This window comes from Plasmodium vinckei (assembly GCF_900681995.1).
Source record: "Plasmodium vinckei vinckei genome assembly, chromosome: PVVCY_01".
Lineage (NCBI taxonomy): Eukaryota > Apicomplexa > Aconoidasida > Haemosporida > Plasmodiidae > Plasmodium > Plasmodium vinckei.
In genome coordinates this window covers 73598-94928 of record NC_051293.1, presented here as the reverse complement: position 1 = coordinate 94928, position 21331 = coordinate 73598, and the positions used below count along the sequence as shown (strand labels likewise).

The 21331-nt window shown below is 24.1% G+C and overlaps 5 protein-coding genes across 5 annotated transcripts; 1 reads left to right on the top strand and 4 right to left on the bottom strand.

Moving 5' to 3' along the window:
- Positions 1-872: 872 nt before the first annotated feature.
- On the bottom strand, positions 873-2116 carry PVVCY_0100240 (MYND finger protein, putative; the record flags this gene model as incomplete). Its single annotated transcript, XM_037634434.1, has 3 exons — positions 873-977; positions 1246-1363; positions 1554-2116. 3 exons carry the CDS (start codon positions 2114-2116, stop codon positions 873-875), a joined length of 786 nt encoding a protein of 261 aa, XP_037490005.1.
- A 1143-nt stretch (positions 2117-3259) lies between these two features.
- PVVCY_0100230 (ATP-dependent RNA helicase, putative) lies at positions 3260-7266 on the bottom strand (the record flags this gene model as incomplete). The annotated part of the gene is made up of 2 exons (XM_008628407.1): positions 3260-3395; positions 3515-7266. The coding sequence occupies 2 exons, from the start codon at positions 7264-7266 to the stop codon at positions 3260-3262; spliced, it is 3888 nt and encodes a 1295-aa protein (XP_008626629.1).
- Positions 7267-11760: 4494 nt separating this feature from the next.
- PVVCY_0100220 (conserved Plasmodium protein, unknown function) lies at positions 11761-15876 on the top strand (the record flags this gene model as incomplete). Its single annotated transcript, XM_008628406.1, has 1 exon — positions 11761-15876. The coding sequence occupies one exon, from the start codon at positions 11761-11763 to the stop codon at positions 15874-15876; it is 4116 nt and encodes a 1371-aa protein (XP_008626628.1).
- Positions 15877-16979: 1103 nt separating this feature from the next.
- PVVCY_0100210 (Plasmodium exported protein, unknown function) lies at positions 16980-18440 on the bottom strand (the record flags this gene model as incomplete). Its single annotated transcript, XM_008628405.1, has 2 exons — positions 16980-18119; positions 18321-18440. The coding sequence occupies 2 exons, from the start codon at positions 18438-18440 to the stop codon at positions 16980-16982; spliced, it is 1260 nt and encodes a 419-aa protein (XP_008626627.1).
- A 2115-nt stretch (positions 18441-20555) lies between these two features.
- PVVCY_0100200 (schizont membrane associated cytoadherence protein, putative) lies at positions 20556-21038 on the bottom strand (the record flags this gene model as incomplete). The annotated part of the gene is made up of 1 exon (XM_008628404.1): positions 20556-21038. The coding sequence occupies one exon, from the start codon at positions 21036-21038 to the stop codon at positions 20556-20558; it is 483 nt and encodes a 160-aa protein (XP_008626626.1).
- Between the last annotated feature and the right edge of the window lie 293 nt (positions 21039-21331).

Sequence of the window (21331 nt, the reverse complement as noted above, 5' to 3'; positions counted from 1 at the left end):
TTTTATGCTAACTTCTTATTTTTTTATAATCTATTATTTGTTAGCTTGTTGATTTAATGATTTTTTTTATTTTTCCATAAACAATAATATTGATTTTCAGTTGCTATGTTAATGTTGTCATTTCATGGATGCTAAACTATAATATGTGTATACCTATTTGCTTTCATTCATTATTATCTTTTGTGTATTTTAATTTTTTATAGCATTTAAAAAAATGGATATTCATACTTTAAGTAGAAATTAAAAAATATATATATATATCTTTGGATTTGTAAACAAAATGCTAGATTAATACATGTGTAAAAAAAAGAAAAAAAAATGTGTACAAGAATAAAATTTGTTCTATTTGATCATTCTGGTATTCTCAGATTAAAATGGAAATATTTGCAACTGTTCACGTCATCAAATAAATTATTATATATATCGGGGAAACGGTTTATATATTGGGGTTGGAATATTTTGTAGATAAGTTACACAAAAGACTTTCTTACAAGCCCTGATAAAAAGAGTAAAAATTTGGGCTTTTTATAATATATCGAAAAAGATAATTAAACTTAAAAAATAAAACAATTTGGATAAGAATGCGTAGGGAATAATATCCTGAATTGCGTTGCATTAAATTATATTTAGTTAATTTAATTAACTTTTTAACATTTTGTTTTATATTAAAAATTAAAAAATGCATATACATTATATGAGCATGATTGTAGTTGAGCACGTAAAAAAGGAGCAACGAATTTTGGTATCCAAAAGTGGTTGCTTTCGTATTATATAAAAAGTAGTCCATTAAAATATAAAAAAATAATATCGATAATATACATATATAATAATTAATTTATATGCTAATTATGCATCGGGTAAAATATGAATTTCTAAGAACAAATTCTTTTATGAAAAACATAATCTTTTCTTTGGCAATCAACTGAGCAGTAATAAACTTTTCTGCATTTTCCGCACCTTTTTAATGATTTTTCCTCCTACAAACATATAAAATAAATAAGTTTATGAAAAATGCAGTGAATTAATAAGAACAAATATCTATGTAGAAATACTTTAAAATTTATAAAATATAATTGCTTCAATAAAAAATAATTTCATTAAAAGCATGTGGTATAGCCCTATTGTGCTATTTTTCAAGGTTTCGAATACTTTTATTTATTAAGACATAAATAATTATCAGACTTATGCAGCACATATTAGAGATATAGATAGAAAGTTATATGGGAATATACCCACAAAACTTACCTTATAGCAATGTTCACATGTAGGAGGTTTTGGAACGGGTGGATTGGTATTTGCAACTCCTTCTTTTTGATCTTTCATTTGTCTTAACAAGTCTTGCATAGCTTGGGCTTGGTTCCATCTACATAGATAATTTTGAAAAACAAAAAAAGCGTGAGAAAATTAAAACTAGTTCATATGATATAATAGTATAAAAATTTGCTTGCATACATTTTTTGGTATCACATCAACAATTTATTATTGTATATATATGTATATCGGTGAATGATGATAAAATCCGATATGATCTACCATAATATATATAATATTACCTGTTTTCAGCCTTTGGAGGATTTTTTAAAAATTCTTCATACTCTTGTATTGTAAAATCACATCTTTTAAAATCTTCATTATCATATGTTTTTGACAAAAATGCATCTCCATATATGTCTGTACTGCATATTCGTGAAGCTCGACTATTATATGGCAATTTTTTAATTCGTCCTATATCATCTATATAGCAATTAATTGCATAGTAATTATTTTGTTCAGTTGGTACCGTCAATGGAATGATTTGATAAGTCTGAGATGACTCTATTGCGGTATTTATTAAATCAGGGGATATTGCATTTAAAGAGTTTTTGCTTTCGTCATTTTCTTCGTTTTCATTTTTTTTATTATTAGTATTTTCTTTTAATTTTTCTTGGATAGTTTCTTTTAATTCATCTTTTCCTTTGTCATCAAAAATTATTCTTCTAAAATATGAGCTTAAGGTACTTTGAAATTTTTCTTCTGCTCCTTTGAATTTTAATTCTTTTATTTCGTCGTTTATATCACTACTTATTAAAACATATTTAAATTCAGAGTGAACACATTTTAATATATCATCTGCCATTTTGTGGGGTGATTGTTTTACAAGGTTATATTTTATTTTTTAAGGAATGGAAAATATAACAGTAATGATGTGGAATCAAAAAAGATCGAATAAAACTGGTATTGTATATTTGAAAGAGGTAAAAAAGGTTATATTTACCTTTCAATAACTAATTATTGATTTTAAAAAAATTCAAATAAATACATCCTAATAGGAATTTTTATCAAATATAAACATGAATAAATGAAAAAATGAACATTTTATTGTAATATTAAAGGATATGCCGCGGTTATTTTATTATAGAAAAAATCCAAATTTTTAAGCCATCATTTCACGTCATATTTATTTTATATGCATATGGTATTATTTTCAATACCCCCGAAAAAATATAAAAAAATCACATGCATAAATATAAAAGAAAAACATTAATTTACAATATGTTTAAAAAATAATAATAATATGGTTAACAAATTGTGATAATATTAGCATCATTATTTTTAAATAGCATAGATAAAAACAGATATATGTGCTTCTTTGTTATTTATATTGTTGTTACCTTTTTTGAAGACACTGCTTTAATCATCTAAATGTTTTTATAAAAAAAACAACTATTACATACATCCAAATTAATGAACCACGATGGTTAAAGGTTGCTTTTGTTGCTCAGTAATGTTGATAAAACCAACATATGTATTTACAGTCTATATATAAACATAATATATGTTATGATTATAATGGGAAAAGTGGTTGAATTGTAATCGAGTGAGGATTTGTATAAAATACGAATTATTTAAGTACTTTAAATGAAGTATCATTAAATATACTATAGGATGCATGAATACACAAACATTTATGTGCGTAAAAATGAGAAATTGTTTTCACAAAATATATATTAGTGATAGATTGATATAAAAAAGTAATAATAAAAACAGAACATGTCGGAAAAATATATTAAAATAGTTTTATTATAAATTGATAATTTCTACAAATTTAACGAATTAGTGAGTTTTTAAAACTGTTAAAGAAAAAACAATATGATTACCAACAGTTAGTGTTATGTTGAATAAACATAAGATATAATAATATATTACAAATAAAAAATATTAAAAAAAAAAAAAAATTATAAAAAAAATAAAAATAAAATAAAGATGTAAATTATATTCATTATAAATAGAGGGACGGTGAAAATGGAATTCCCCGGCGCAACTTTTTTGTAGCGGTGGTTAAGGTTTCACACATATTATCATTATTAATTCCTCTAAATGCACAAATCATTTGTCTTAGCAGTTCATCCAAACGCCTATAAAAATAAAAAAAATGTTTACAAAAATTAGTAAAGAGGTGGTGGTATATATATAATTCCCACATGTATGCATGAATATATATACCGCTAACGAACATATATACACGTGTGCCTACCTTAATGTTCTTATTATTGATCCTTCATATATTTGTGAATCCGCGAGAATATCCATGAAGGAGTGGCCACGAGCCCATAACAAAACAATAGGCATAATGGCTGATTTAAATTTCTCCAAATATTCTTTTACATTTATATTCATTCCACATTGATTCATTTTATTAGCTATTACTGTTGCTGTTTTTGTTATTTGCTGATATCCTTCGATAAGTATAGGATCGTTAATGGTAATTTCTTTACCTGCTGACTCATCATATACAAAACATGATAGGAATGCGCATATATAATCATAAGTGTATTTACTGAAAAAATTCGAAAAAAATAATTCAGATATAACTAATTCATCCACACTTAAAATTGCACTAGCTATTTGTCCTTTCATTGTAACAATATAGTTTTTTTCGTCATTATTATTTTTATTAGTGATATCATTATGGGTGTCACTTTGTGTAAGCAAATTTTCGTTGTTTCCATCAATTTGGTTTTGGTAATTTTCGCTTTCGGAACGATTTGGTTGATCATTTGTTTGATTTTTTTCATGAGTTTTATATGTAATTTCAATATAGTTTAAGCTTTCTAATAAAATGAGCATATTATTTAATTCCTTTTTTAAGACAATAAATCTGCATTGTTCAATACTGTTATCGAGTATGTTTTTTTCAAATTGCAAAGCAACATATTTACTATATAATTGATAATATTTATTTAAATTTTTATTATTTAATAATTTATTTTTATTTAATAAATTTTCATGATAATAAATCTTTTTAACAATTTTAAAAAATGTATCATCTTTAATATTCATTTGATTTGGACTAATAACTGGTATATTCTTTTCGCCTTTTAAGCAGCTTACCATAGTATTATATTTATTTCTAACTTTTTCAATTTCTTCTTCAGAATATTTATCAAATGGCTTTTCTATATTTAAAACAACTGCCGATATTTGATATATGCATTTTATATAAAATGTCATGACTTTCCATTGAGCTTTTAATCTATCATGAGCTGGTAAAAATTCTAAATCCCTTTTTTTGGAATTTTCACCATCATCATCATCATCATTTTGTGGCAATTTTCGTTTTTTGTTTTGAACATAGGGAACTAAGCATTCTACAACTAATATATTTGCATTATTTTTATTATCTTCCATGGAGTTTTTTTTATTAAATTTTGTATCGTTGGAACTATTGGTGTGGTTGGTATCATAGCCAATAATATGATTGCTATTTCTTGTATTACGATTATGTCCTGCACTATTATTCTTATTATTATTGTTATATTTTTCTTCAGTAATTTTCCCTTCAATACAAATACACCAACCCCACTTCAAGTCATCCTCAACAGCATATAGTAACCTGCCCATGGTCAAATATTGAGCTATGTTTTTTTTAGATGTTAATAATGATCTATAATTTTCCCCTAGTTCAACAAGTACATTTCGTGTTGTGTAGTAATTAGATATTTCAGAAAATGTAGTAATATAATTTTTGAGTTCGGGGTTTGAAGCTTCACTATTATTATAATCATTTATTGTTTTGGAATCATTTGGATCGTTATTTTGAAGTAAATTAGGTGTTCCTTCATTTTTTACATTAGTAATTTTTAAAATTGTTTCTACATCGTTTGTCTTAACTTTATTTAATAAATACGCTTTAGTAAACTCTTCCCCATTTTGATCTAAATAAATATTTTTCAATATATTTAAAATTTCTTGACTTTTTTGTTCAACTTTTTTTGATGCAAAGATTTGTTCAAAAAGATTTTTTTTCATTTGATATTGAATAAAAGATCTTTCGATCATAAATTCTGGTGTAATACCTTCGATTCTTAATAAATTTAATATCATATTATAACCTAAATGAAATTGGCTGATTAATCGATTAGCTTCACCTACAAACAATTTTTCAGCATCTTTCCAATGTAATGGGCTATCTAGCATAATAATAACAATCCCTCTATCATCTAATCCTCTTCTTCCAGCTCTTCCCGCCATTTGAATATATTCACCTGATGTTATTAATCTTTTTTCTACCCCATCAAATTTTTTTAATGATGTAAATACGACTGTTTTAGCTGGCATATTTATGCCCATAGAAAATGTTTCAGTACTAAATAAAACTTTTAATAATGATTCTTGAAACATAATTTCTATAATTTCTTTAATTATTGGTAATAATCCCCCATGATGTATACCAATTCCTCTTAACAATAGTGGTAAAATAAACTGCACTTGTGGTAATGCTTTATCGTCATCTGCTAATATTTGAATAGCATTTTCATATAATTCTTTTATGACTTCTTTTTCTGAATCATCAGTTAAATTAACTTTATTTAATGTTGTAGCATTAACTTCGCATTCTTTCTTTGAAAATGCGAAAATAATTAAAGGAGTATAATTACGAGAGTGACACATTTGAACAATTTTTTCAATGTCATATGTATTTTTTCTCATACGTTTATTAAATTTATTATTACCACCACTATGGTTGTTTTCATCTAACGTGCTTTTATCTTTCAGTGCGTTAACCGCCTTTATAAAATTATCTTTTTTAAAATTTTTATTTTCATCACATATTAAAAATACACTTTCACTAGATGTAGGATAAATATAATGTTGAAGAGGCGTAGGCCTATAATCTGTATACACAATATGACATGCTTGGTTTTTAATACTACTAACCCATTCAGCAAATTGTATACCATTTGGTATAGTAGCACTTAAGAAAATAAATCGAACCATTAATGGCAATAATATAATAGTCTCTTCCCATATAACACCTCTATCTCTATCTCTCATATAATGAATTTCATCAAATATGACCCATTTAACTTCTTTCGTTAATGAAGATCCTCGATATAGCATAGATCTCAGAATTTCTGTTGTCATAACTATTATAGATGCTTCTGGATTTATTGATATATCACCTGTAATTAATCCTACATCTTTAAATTCTTCACTCAAATCTCTATATTTTTGATTACTTAGAGCTTTTATAGGACTTGTATAAATTACTCTTTGTTTATCTCTCAATCCTAATGCTATTGCATATTCTGCTATAACTGTTTTCCCAGCAGATGTGTGAGCAGATACCAAAACACTTTCATTTCTTTCTAAGCATTCTATTGATTTTTTTTGAAAAGTATCTAACTCAAATTTATATGTTCTAGCAGGTGTTATAGATTCATTTAATTTATTATGTACATAGCTTTGAGGCCTAACACATTTATGTATGCAATTCACATCGCTACCAAATTCCTCTAAAACTAAAACATCATCATTATTTATTGTCTTGCTATTTTCAATTAGTTTTTCCCGAATAGGTTCTTTATGTGTGTTTGTTTTTATTCCGTTTTTTGTTTGATTATTTTCTTCATTCTTTTTTCTTATTTTATTATTAAAAAAATTATTATTTCCATTTATACTTCCGATCTCATTATATATTTCTTGTTTAATTTGATCTTTTATTTTATTATTACTTTTATGATTGCTTATTATATTGTCAACGTTTATCTTGTAGTCTATTGGGGCATTATATTCGGGACTTTCGTAATTTATTTCCATTTCAATTCCATTTTCATTAATTTCGACTTCTGTTGTGTTGTTATTTGCATAGTCTATATTGTCTTGGCCATTTTGCTCTTCTAGAATAACATTTAGACCGTCGAATCCTTTGCCATTATTTAATAGGTTTTTTTTTGTCTCATCCTCCTCAAAAACATTAAATAAATCATCGATATTTTCAGACATTTTTAATTTATGATGAAAATATGTCCTTATCAGAAACACTATTTTTCTTTATTCTTATAAGCGCATATCCGAAAAATGTGCATACAAACATATAAATGGATAAGCATATATATTATTTACTTATACTTTAATATTTTTTCCATATATTTATTATGTTCTTTTTTTTTCTTCTTCTTCACTTTATTACTTTATTTATTGGTTAATTATTGTATATATATTTCCACGAATTTATTTTATTAATGGTCATTGAAAACAAATTTAAGCATTTCTTTTTTCCCATTCAATAAAAAACATAGCAAAACAAACACGGTCTTTAATCTTGCATAGATGATGAAAAATCGAAACAAATTTTATTTTAAAACATTATTTCTATGAATTGCCATTTTTATTTTTCACAGTATTTTGTTGTTTTTTTTTCAACAATTTGTAAATTAGATGTATTTATTTATTATTTTTTTTAATATAAAATAATTAGCGATACTTTATATGGTATATGCTCTTTTAATATTACAGTCGTTTTTTCAAGTTATACTATAATTAATTACGTGAAAAAAAAGGAGCCATTGATATATATTTTTTTTTTTGTATATAAAATTACAACTATATATGTGACAATAAAATAATAGTCATAATTTTTAAGTAAATATAATTACATATTTTATTAAATATATATTCTGCTTATGTAAAGTAAAAAATAAAAGAAAAAATAAAAAAATAAAATATAGCCTTTTCATATGGTGACGGTTCTTTGAATGGGGGAATAAAGAATTTTTTGTTTCATATATTTTGGCATAAGTATTAAATTGTTAAATTTTATTCCTAAATACAAAACAATTGTATATCATAATTATGGTATATAGATAATATTTGAATAATACGCTTATTAAAACTGGATATAGGTCATTATTTTCGCATTCGCAAGAAAATTTAGGAACTTGGTTGCATATATATAATGTAATTTACATACATATACTTTCCTCAATTTTAATAATTTACTATAAAATAATATTAAAATTAAAAGACTACAATTTTTATTATAATATAATTTTATAAAGTTTTGAATGACTATCTTAAGATTTAAACATATTCTGTATGTTGTATTTATTCAGAGTTACGTGAGTGAAAAAAAAGCAAGTTCATGTGTATGCTTGGAATTTTATAGGACTTATGCATTATAATTATTTTATTTACATGTGTGTTCCCCATGCTAAGGAAAAACACAGGTTATATATAAAATGTTGTAGGAGGCACATATAAATATACAATAAATTGCTATAGTATTTTTTCCTTATTGCAGGCATATTACTAAATTGTATTTGTACATGAAAAAAAATATTATATATATAGCATTTTTTTTAATCGGCGTTACTTAAGTTTATATAATTTTAATATTAAAAAATTTCGTGGTTTGCATATTAATATGTATAAGTTTAAAAATTGAGTATTATATCCATAATTTTGTCTATATACCGTATTTGAAGTTAAAATTAAGAATAAATTACAAGAATGGGCGAAAATTAGATGTATTGAATGTTATAAAAAAATGGATAAATGATCATACGCATGCATCAATCCGCGAATATATATAAATTGTTAATAAAAAAAATGGGATTACAATAAATGTATAAAATTAACTCTATCAGTATACATACAGTTGATGTATTTAGTGGGGTGAAAAACATTAAGTGTATGAACACCCCCCGAAATTTTTTTTTTTTAAAGTTTTAAAAACCTATATTCCTTTGTAAACCATTGTATTACAATATTTTTGTTTATACACTTTAATTTTTTTAAAGATATACTATATGCCATTTATTTTGATATTATTAATAAAATTGTATTTTTTTCAATAAAGCATATGCGACAAATTGTTCATATAATGCTATATAATACATTTATCATTTGAATTTTTTTTATAATAATTATAAATATACTTTTTACTTTTGTTTTGTTTTCTTAGCCTTTTTTTAGTAAATTTTACTTTATAATTTACTTATTCATTTTTATTTCACAAAGCGAGTTTGTTCATTTACATAAATACATTGATGTTATGATTAATATTATTTTATTTATAATATATGAAATATGCATTTTATTTTTGTTAGTCTGGTGATATAGATTAATATGTGTTTTATATTTCTTTCATTTTTTTTGTAGACGTTTTTGTAATAGTGTAAGAATAAGTGTGTTGTGTGATACATAAATTAATTATTTCATGCGATTAAAATTATACATTATGCATTGAAGGTTATTTTCATATATATATATATTTACTTTAATTATATTGTAATAGTTTAATCTCGTTTTGTTAAAAATAAGACGTAGAAAATTCGTTTCAATTTGATTACATAAGAAATATGCGTATCCTTGTATACATAGGCATACCCCAAATAAATGTATATGAATGCATGAATATATATGTAGATATATAGTGTTCGTATATTTTTTATTTTTAATTATACATTAAGAAAAAATTCAAAATTTTTTCCAACATCATTTTATTCCATATCTTTTTACGGGGATACGAAATATTATAGGACATAGAACTTTTGTTGTTTTTATTATTATTATATTATTTTTACTTTTGATGATTCTTTGTATACTACATTATACTTTAAAGGTGTATTCAACACATACAGCCATTTAGATATCAAGGTTCTTACTTATGATAAAAAATATGTACGATTATATAGTTTGATTTTTGTATTATGACAGTGCATGCAACTGTTTGTTTCATACATGCATATACTATATATATATTTTAACATATTCATAGGATTTGTATATTCGTGTATTGTTTGTGTATATGCGCATAAATTTTTTTATTTGTTACAGTATACATAGATGTGTGGAGATTGAACTATTGGTCTTGAAATATATGTACATATGTGTAGAAATATAATATCACGATTGCTTTATAAGCATAATTAAAAAATGATAATAAAATAAAAGGAATGTATATATTTTTTGTAAAATTTTATACAAATATGTATCAAAAAGATATATAAAAAAGCTACGTATAATATATAATAAATATATATTTTTTTTCTTTATAAATATTTTAATTAGCTTTCTTAATGCGCAAGTATGTCTTATTGTGTTTAGGTTTATAGATTTTAAATATAATATATCATTATATTCCTTTGTATTTAATATATAAGACATAAATATTTGTACAATTATATATTTTTTTCTCCTCAGCTTTTATTGGTAATATATAATACTATATACTGTTATTCTTTATATTTATCCACTGTTTATGCATTAAAATTGTTATATATGTATGCACGCATATATTTATATGTGTGTATATTTATAATATTATTCTTTATGATTGTGAATGGATAAATAAGCTAACATTTTTATTTATTCTCACTTCTTCATAAATTAAATATTTTATTCTTTCTTTTTTATTAGTAAATAATATTATGTATTTTTAGTATTTTGATTAGTGTTTGTTGAATGTAGTAAAATGAATATGTACATCTATTTATGTGTAATTATTAATTAATATTTTACATTATTTATAATAGTGTTTCTTTCATATTATCTTATATATTATCTAATTTTAGTATATAACGTTTGATTACATTATATTACGACATATTTCGTCTTTATGTGTGTGTATATCTTAATATGGTTATCATTTCATGAGCATTAAAGTATAGAGTCATATATAATTATTTGCATATATTTTTTTGTGCCAAAAAACCAGAAAGGGAAAATAAAGCAATGCAATTTATATGTAAAATAGGAACTATTTTGTATGTGTATCAATTCATATAGCATATTACATTTATGAGGCATTATCTCAAGGTATCCTCTGATATATTCTTTTTGATTTTTTCACTATATATGTACATTTTCTATTGTACTATATAAATATTTTTTCCATCGTATGCATATCAATACATCTATAGCATATATTTGTATAATCACGTTGCATATACGTATAGATGCTTATATATACATTCATTTTCTATACTTTTGACGCTGTTTTAATTTTGATACTCATTTTTTTGTATAACTTTATTCAAATTTACATATAATTCTAAAAAAAATAGGTAGATACATTGAATATTCCAAAAATATATGTAGCCCCTTCTTGATTATAATAATTAATGTTATTTGAGTTAGTAAATATATACATTTTTTTTTATTTTTTATCATGTATAAAATAAAATATAATTGGAAAAAGGAGGCTCAACTATATTTATTATGTTACTAAAAAGGTTTATGCATGTGTAGTTTATGCCACCACATAACGGCATTATTATATGGTTGTATTGTTATATTATCATTTATGGTTATATGTTTATATTTCATATTTATTTTGTGTGTTATTATTTTTTTGTTTGCCTTCATTTTATATACATATATATAACTTTTTTAATAATTTTTTACACACGTCACAAAGTTTCAGTAATTTGATTTCACAATTTTTTATGTTTATGATCGTGAATTAAAATATAAAGAAAAAGAAAAATAAACAAAATGAGTATCGGTGTTCCTGTAACTAAATCTTTTAACAAGTTGAAAAAGTACCCATACGAAATAAATAAATTTGATAGAAGAGAAACAAATGAATATTTTTATTTGCCAGTTGATTGCCCTCGTATGAAAAAATGTGATGATGCATATTGCCCATTAGCTCATACAAAATTAGAGAAAATATTTCATCCAATAGTTTATAAAACACAAGCTTGTCAAATGGCTAAAGATGGAGCATGTGACTATTTTCAAAAATGCGCTTTTTATCATGATTCAAATGACAAAAATGAAGCTCATCTGAATTGGACTATTTGGGAAAAAAAATGGGACAAATGGAGGAATAATATCGATAGCATTTTAACACAACATAATAAAAATGATAAAGAAATTCGAAGAAAAGTAGAAAGTATATTAAAAATTCGTATGCCGCATTTTAGTTATACCACGAATAAAAATAACTTATTTGTGAATAAAAGTGCAACATTTCACTCTACATGGCCTAGCCTCAATAATAATAATACTGGAATTCCTAACATGGAAAGTGTTGACATAGGAAATATGGGGAATATTGGACAAACTGGAAGCTCAAACATTGGAAGTAACATTATGGGAAGTGGTAATATTGGAAATAACAACAAATTGAGCAATATAAATAACCTTTTATGTAAATCTATGAATTCTGCATTATTTCAATACTCAAGTTCTATATTTAATAATACATGGAGTAAAGGAATAAAGGGGAATAAAAAACATATAAAAAATAATAACGATAATAAAAATAGTAATATGTGGTGGCTTAATCAAATTAATGACATTGAAATTATGAACTTAGACAAAAATATGCATAACATAAATGAAAATAATATAAATAAAAATAGCATTTATTGTGACGAAACTTTAAGTTATAATAGCAACAATGGAACAGAATGTGGAGTAAATTATGATATTTTAGATAATAATGCGTATAAAATTGTTGAATTTTGTTTTACTGATTATGACAATAACAACAATAGTAACAGTAACAATAATACCAATAGCAATAAGAACAAAAATAAATGGAAAGACACCGCAGATGCTTCCAACGGACAGTTGGTGAATTCCTTTTTTTCACAAAGCCCAAAGGGTTTGAGTAATGATATAAATTATTTACAAAATATCAATAATAATAATAATTATAACAATCAAAGAAATAACATTTTTCAGTGTATAAATTATAATAAAACATGCGAATATATACCAAATATATCAGAAGGAATTGATGATAATAAAAATAAAAAATATAATACCTTGGAAACTAATTACAGAGACAATTTTCTAGCAGATATGAATAATTCTAATAAAAATTTTGATTTTATAAATTCCACCTTTTTTTCAAACAGTTCAAATGATATAACTGGGGTAGAAAACTATGTAAACTTTCCTACTATGTTAGAGATCATTGATGATGAAAATAATGCTGTTAGGAATAATGCCTTTTCCACTGGTGATGGAACTACGACTAATAATTATAATAATGAAAATGATGATAATAAAAATAATGAAAATGCGAATGATAATGATAATGACTGTAATGTCAATATTCCTAATACTGCTTCTTATACTGATGGATTTTCTACATTCTACAATAATAATACTAGCATTACTATCGATAATAATATAAAAGGTTTTAATAACCTTGATAATTGCAAAACTTATGATAATTTTAATTTTGATGACACACTTAAAAATAATATAAGCAATTTAACCTTTTCTGGTGAAGATAAAGAACATACAAAAGGGATGAAAATTAAAAAAGACGAAGAAAATACAGGCAGTGGGAATGTGAATGGAAGCATGAAAAACATAGAAAAGGAGTTAGAAGAAAACAATGAAACAGAAGACAAGGAAATAAAAGAGGATGGAGGAGCCAATACAGGTAATAATATAGGATCGGGGAATAACACCAAAGGTGTAAATAAGGCTCTGAAAAAAAACAAAAACAAAAAAGGTGCAATGAATAATGCAACTAGTAATAATAATAGCAGTAGCAATAATACTGAATCTGTGTTTCCTAACAATATTGGAGACGAGGAATCTAAAAATTCAAGCATAATAAACAGCAATGAAGTAAAAACGGATATAAATGATAAAAAGAAAACCCCTAAAAAGGAAAATCGAAACACAAAAAATATTAATAGTGAAAAGGACCAATGTGAAAAAGGTGGAAGCAAAAAGATTCAAAGCTGCGTTAGCAAAATTGGAAGCAATAATGGTAGTGTAAGTGTGAATGAAAATGCCTGCCTAGAAAATGAAAAAAATAAAAGTGTAAAATGTAAAAATAATGAAAATAATAAAAAAGGTGCATACTCAAAAAATGTCAACATTAATGGAGATAAAAATATGAGCAAAGCTGGGAAGAAAAATAGTACTGAGAACTTTGTTAGCAACAACAATGATGATGCTGATAAGAAGAATGTGGGAAAAAATAAAGCAAAAAATATTGAGAAAAATAGATTTGATAATAGGGATAATACAGGGTCTATACAATTAAATAGAAGATATAGTGACGTTTTAGGAGAAAATATAGTAAGCGGAAGCGAATGGAATAATACTATTAAAGGCTTAGATAAAAATAAGGTGAATGATAATTTGATCAATAATAATGGGAAAGCTGATAAAAGAAAAACAAATAACAATAATGCATTTAGTAACAGTATAAATAAAAGAGAGTCCGAAAATGATATAAACAATAATGATAGTATTATAGTAGAGAATTCTGGTTTAAGCTTAATATATAACAGCTATTATAGCGAAAAGGAGTCCAAAAAGGGAAAATTAGAAAATAAAAAAAAAAATATAATCGTCGATATCGAAAATGTGAATAATATAGAAAAGAATAACATTATGGTGAATGAAAAAAGGGATAACAACAGTATTACAGAACGCTGTAAAAACAATACGGATATATTATACTCGAATACGCCAATCAATAATAACCTTTTTAAATATGACCAAAACTTATTGATAAATAGAGGTGATAATAAAAATGAAAATGTAGACAGAAATATGAGCAGCCATATGAAGGAATCATTTTGTGATTATACTAGCAATAATGAAAACAAATATGATGGAAATAGCATTTTAGCAAACATGGATAACACAGAATATATTTTCAATAATGCCAACAATATTGGCATGAATAATATTAAAAATAGTAGTGATAAAAAATATAAGGATAGCAATTATATAAATAGCAAAGATGACTTGTTTGTTTTAAAAACAATAGAGTATAATAAAACGAATAATGAAACAATTGAAGATAATAATAGAGGTGTTTATAACAATTATATAATAAATGACGTTGATAGTTCCATAAATGTAGAAAATAAATCAGCGCATCTTGAAAATATTAATACTGATTCTCCGCATATAAAAGAGAATATAAATAATGTAATGGACAATATCAGCACCAATAATAGTGAGAGAATAAATGATACATTAAATGATGTGTTAAACGGGGCATTAGACAAAACTATGGATAGTATTTTTAAAATTGATACAGCAGCTGGTGATACATATAATGAGTTGTTTAATACGTTAGGAAGTAATAGTAATAACAGTGGGCATAACAACGCACAAAATGACGAAATTAAGGAAAGTACTGCGAATAATGGACAAACTAACGAATCATGCGACTACATAAATAATTTATTAAATATATTTTTATCATGTAATAGCATAAATGAAAACTTTGATATAACAAATCCAGTTAACACCAATTTTTATGAGCATAATAAAAGCGATACAGTAACATTTAATAGTAGTGATAAATATACAGCAGAAAAATATGGAGAGCTTAATAACTCTTCGAATTATTTCAATCTTTTTGGAAATTATAATTTGTATGGAAGCACTTGCTTGCAATGTAAACATTATAAAAATGAAATTAAAAATTTAATATATCAAATAAAAGTTTTAAGGGAAGAAATTATTAAATATAAACAAACTATTATTACATATGGAATAAATGTAAATAAAGACAATACGATTAATCCTTGTAATTATAAATGGGATAATTCAAAAAAATTTAATAGTATATATGAAAAAAATTATATATCTTCGGTTGAAGCAAACGACTAATATAAAAGGCAAATTAAACGTAGACAAATATAAAAAATAAATGAATATGCATATAAAAAAAAGGAATATGTAAAATTGTTATACACTTTTTTATATTTTTTTAAAGTTTGTGAATAACATCGATAACTCTATATTATTATTTTTTTTTCTTTCTCTCCTCATACTTAAAAAATGGGATATGTTCATGCTTAGGTGTATGTATGTATATATATACTTATACATATTATTATGATACAATTTTTGTACATTTTTTGTTAATTTGTGTAATTGTTAAATTGATTAAAGCCTAAAAATAAATCATGCATGTAAATTTTTTATACGTATATTTTACAAGTGAAAAAAAAGCATATTAGGTTCAATTTAATTGTTTGTTATTTTATATTTTTTATGATTAGTTAAATAATATATAATATGCCTAGACTTAGACCTATTTTCTTTATATACATTTACCCTATATTAATTTATATCTATATATTGATTATTCCAAAATATGTATAATATTAACATTTCGTCACAAAAAACCGAGGACGAATTTAATAAGGATTGGATATATACTTTAGCATAAGACGAGCAATTAATGAATCATCAAAGCGAATCTGTAAGTTTGTTTTTCTATACAATATATGTAAAAAAATATATAGGTTAAAAATAAAAACTATTAATATGTAATATTTCACAACTTTATAATTGTGAGGTAAAGTACAAAATTTACGCATACATTTATAGTTAACAGAAAGATAATATATATTTTTTCGGATTCGAAGCAATAAATAAAAAGCTTATATCATTTTAAAATAATAAACATAGACATGAAAATCACGCAAAAGTTAAAAACCCAAACTTTATGCATACAATTAAATTTATATTTTATGAATTATATCTATTAAAGAAATATTGGAAACAAAACAAATAGGAATAATATATGCAATTTTGCGCACATATATAATGTTTTGATTCGAATATATTTATAAAAATATATCATGATATGTGTTTCATATACAGAATATACATCTGGTGAAGATAATAAATTTATTATTAATTGTGTATCTTAAGGATAATTAAAAGCGCTTAATTTTTGTAATTTTCAAATGTTTGTTTTATTTTTAATCTTCTGATATTGGTTTATTTGCTTCGTCAACTATTTTATCTAATTTTTCTTTCATTAAGTGAGCGCTGGCTTCAGCTTTATTTGGATCGATTTCTCCATTTTCATCCAAGCATGATTGTGCTATTGAATTAGCTAGGGATGCAATAACCTTGACTAATTTTACGGGAGAAACAGATTTGGGGTCATGTTGCAATTGTTGAGCAACATTTTGAATATCAGCCATGTTTTCTTGTATAGATTCAGATAAATTAAAATCGTCTATGAGTTCTTCTAACATCTTGTCGACTGTATTAACTTTTTCATCAATCTTTGCCTGTTTTTTGGGGTCATTTTCATCATTAGTCAATGCATTTGCGTTTGCCAAATTTCCGAATCCACCTAAATTTATCATAAAAGGTAATGATGACAAAAATGCATTTTGAATTTCTTCTGGATCAATATTTGAAAAAAGTTGACCTAATGATTCTTCTGCCATTGCTCTATCAACGTCAATATCACCTTCTTCTACTTGATCTTCCTCATTATTATTATTTTTTGGCTTTCTAAAGGGCCTATTTCTTGGTGCATGGGCAACTTCGGCATTATCTTCATCATCATCAAATTCATCGTCAGAATCAACATCATTAGCTCTTGCTCTATGTAATGCATTATTATTTTGTCTTGACTTTCTAAAGAACTTAGGTCTTGCTCCGAGCTCCCTTGATTCATCGCCGGCTTCGAGGTCTCTTGATTCATCGCCAGCTTCGAGGTCGTCGTTATTGTCAATTTCTGGGTCGTCGTTATTGTCAAATTCTGGGTCGTCGTTATTGTCAAATTCGGGGTCAGATTCATATTCGTACTCAAGGGTAGATGGGTGGTCAAAATCCATATCATCATCATCATCATAATCTGAGTCGGATGCAAGACAAGATTCTGGGTCAGAAAAGTAATCATCATCATCTCGTTCAGAACTGACATCATTGTTTTCATCATCTTCGCCCTCAAATTCATCATTATCTTCGAGGTTAGGTTCTAACTCATCTTCGGGGGCGTTGTTGAGATCAAGTTCAAGTTCCTCTGCAGGTTCTGCTAAAAACCTTTTAAGGTCTTTGTTTGTTGAAAATGATACATTGTGGCTGTTTTCATTGTTAGGTGCCTACAAATTTAATATATATAAAATGTGACAATAATATTATTTTTATGGCATAATTAGAAAAAAAAATTATAATATAAATGTAAATATAGGATTATGGGCATATATTGATAATATATTCAACAAGCATATGTAGATTTTTAAAAAATACATATTAATGAAATGCATATATAACTAAAGTATTATCATTTATTTTTTTATTACATAATTAACTATATATGGTAATATTAATATAATAGATAAAATGAATAGCTTCCCAGAAAGTGGAGAGCAGTTTGCCATTCTTCTTCTATTGTTATTTTTTTTTGTTTGGGTTTTCTCCATGTTAATTATTTTTAAATAAATCAGTATTATCAAATTATTATCAAATTATTATTAAAATCTTACTAAATTATTATTAATTTATTGTTGAATTCTTACTAAATTATTATTAATTTATTGTTAAATTATTTATTGTTAAATTATTTATTGTTAAAATATTTTAAAAATTTGTTTAATTAGAAATAATTATTAAAATTAAAAATATATTTTAGTGTTGTTAATAAAACATAATAAATTTTAATAATATAGAATAATTTTATATCTAATAAATAATATATCTGTTTATATAAAGAAGGAAGCTAGTAATAATTGGGTTAAATGCAACGATGCATGCGTATATAAAAAATATAAAACTTTTTAATAATTGTATGATACAATAATATAGCATTAAAGCATATATAATATATACGCGTGCATTATTATTGTAATATTTATTTATTATTTTTTTTTAACATATTTATTAACTTGATAATAATAGAATATATATGGAGTTTATGTATTCTTTAGAATATTCTTCCCGCCAATATAAAATGCACTGCATACATGTATTATAAAAATACGCTATTATTTATATATTTTAACTTATATTTTTATAGAGAATAATATTACATATAAAGATGGTGCTTTCTTAAATATTTATTTAAAAATATTCATCCTAATGAGAGCATTTGCAAAGATTAATATGTTTAATACGGATATATAATCTACTAAAAATATTAAATTTTTAAATCTCATAATTATTGATGGCTGTTGAATTTTTTTTTTATCATAACTAAATTATTACTTATAATTTATTATTAGTTTATATTATTTAATCGCTATAATAAAATTAAATCAAAATTTTATGTTTAATTCTTAATTTTATTACTAGTAGTATAATTAAAAAAAATGAAACTCGAACCATCAATATTAGTTATAGCATAATTTAATATCTATATTCTTACTTAAGCATCCTATTACTAATGTATTTACGTATAAAATTATTAATTGTATTAAATTTGAAATTAATCATGAAATAAAAAATAAAAAATATAACTGGCATTGCAAACTATAGGATTGTGAGTGATTATTATTACTTTAATTTATTTTTTCGACGGTTATAATATTATAAATATATTAAAAAGGACAAAAATGGGTAATATTCTAAAAAAATATACGCTTATTCTATAATTATATATTTTTCATTTTTATATGTTATAATATATTAACCAAACAAATTTGATCTGTAGAATATTGCAGCCCATGGGTATGCAAATTAAATGCTGTTTATTGTGTTTTTAAATAAACAAAGGTTTTAAATTAATAAGAACAAAAAACGGATATAATATATTTATTTGTGTTGTAAGACAATAATTCGACATAACATAATTGTTGAGGGTAAAAAATTTTGCAGTTAAAGCAAAAATATACAGCAAATATATCTTATTATATAATATATTTTATATAATATCTTTGCTTAAAAAAGAAATTATCTTTACCATTTTTTTTAAATATATTTTTATTTTTTTATGTGAATAATAACTTTATCATGGGTTGTATTGTTATTTGGGGGAAGATAAAACTATATAAATAATGAAGGATAGATAATTAATAAAAAAAAATTAATTTTCTATAAATTTGCGTTTTCACTTAAAAAAGTTTATACTTAAAGAGTTGCATTCATAAATGAAAAAATAGTTCACTTCATGCTGCAACCATTCTTGTATTATCCCTATATATTATTTATATTTGTTCATAAAAAAAAATCGTTTAATAATAGTAAAACAATGTATTTAAAATTATGAAGCTCATAAAATGTATATTTATATATGGAATATTTCAAAATATAGCTTATTGTATTTTATCATAAATTTTAATAACAATTAATATATAGATGTATAAAAACATTGTTTCAAGCATATAATAGCTTATTATATCTATAGCACGTATTTATTAGCATTCACAAATAATGAAAGTATACTAATAATGTAAATCATATTGTAACCATTTCTATATTTATAATGTATATTGCGTATTGCTTAGCAATTAAACATGCAACTATACATATTTAACTCATTAATAATAGTAAAAGATGATTATTATTTTTTTAATATATAAGTACGTGTTTGTTACTTTAATTTATATGGAAGTAAAATAAGCGAGTGCAGCAGAAGCAAATATTAAAAATAACATAGCTTTAATTCCTATATCTTCGATAAGAAAAAAGGCCACTGCAGATGATGCCATAATGAGTTTAGCATTATGTCTTAGCTTTACGATGAACGGACTATTATAAAAATCGAAGCCTGCAGGGGAATCGTATGTATTCTTTTGATGGCCTTGAATAGGCTGTGGATAATAATCTGATGCCGTGTTTTGGGTAGTGCGTATGTTTGGAAATGTGGTGCCGTTTTGTGGAATAGTATTTGGTGCATATGTAGGCGCTTTTTTTTTTTTTTGGTGTTGATTGTGATCTTCATCACTGTTATAATAATAATCTGCTAGAAACCTCCCATTTCTTATGTTTAAAAATTTGCCCAATGCTTTGTCATTGTTATCGTATTTATTAATTATAAATTGCAAAAATGTAATAAAAAAAAATAAATGCGCTAAATATTTCATTTTATATTCACAATGTTATAAGTATTATGTGTAATGCTTATTAAAAGAGTTAAGTGTGACACAAAAGATAATAATATTTAGTTTTTTGTAAAAAGCGATTGATTAATAATAAAATACGAATAAGTATATATACCGGATTCATATAAAATGTGTATATTTGCCTATCATATTAAATATTATTTTAAAACTAAAAATTGTTACATATATGCATATATAATGCATTCACAAAAAAAACAATATATATTGAGAATCTATCAAAAATCATTATTTTTAGTATTTAGAGAAAAATAATA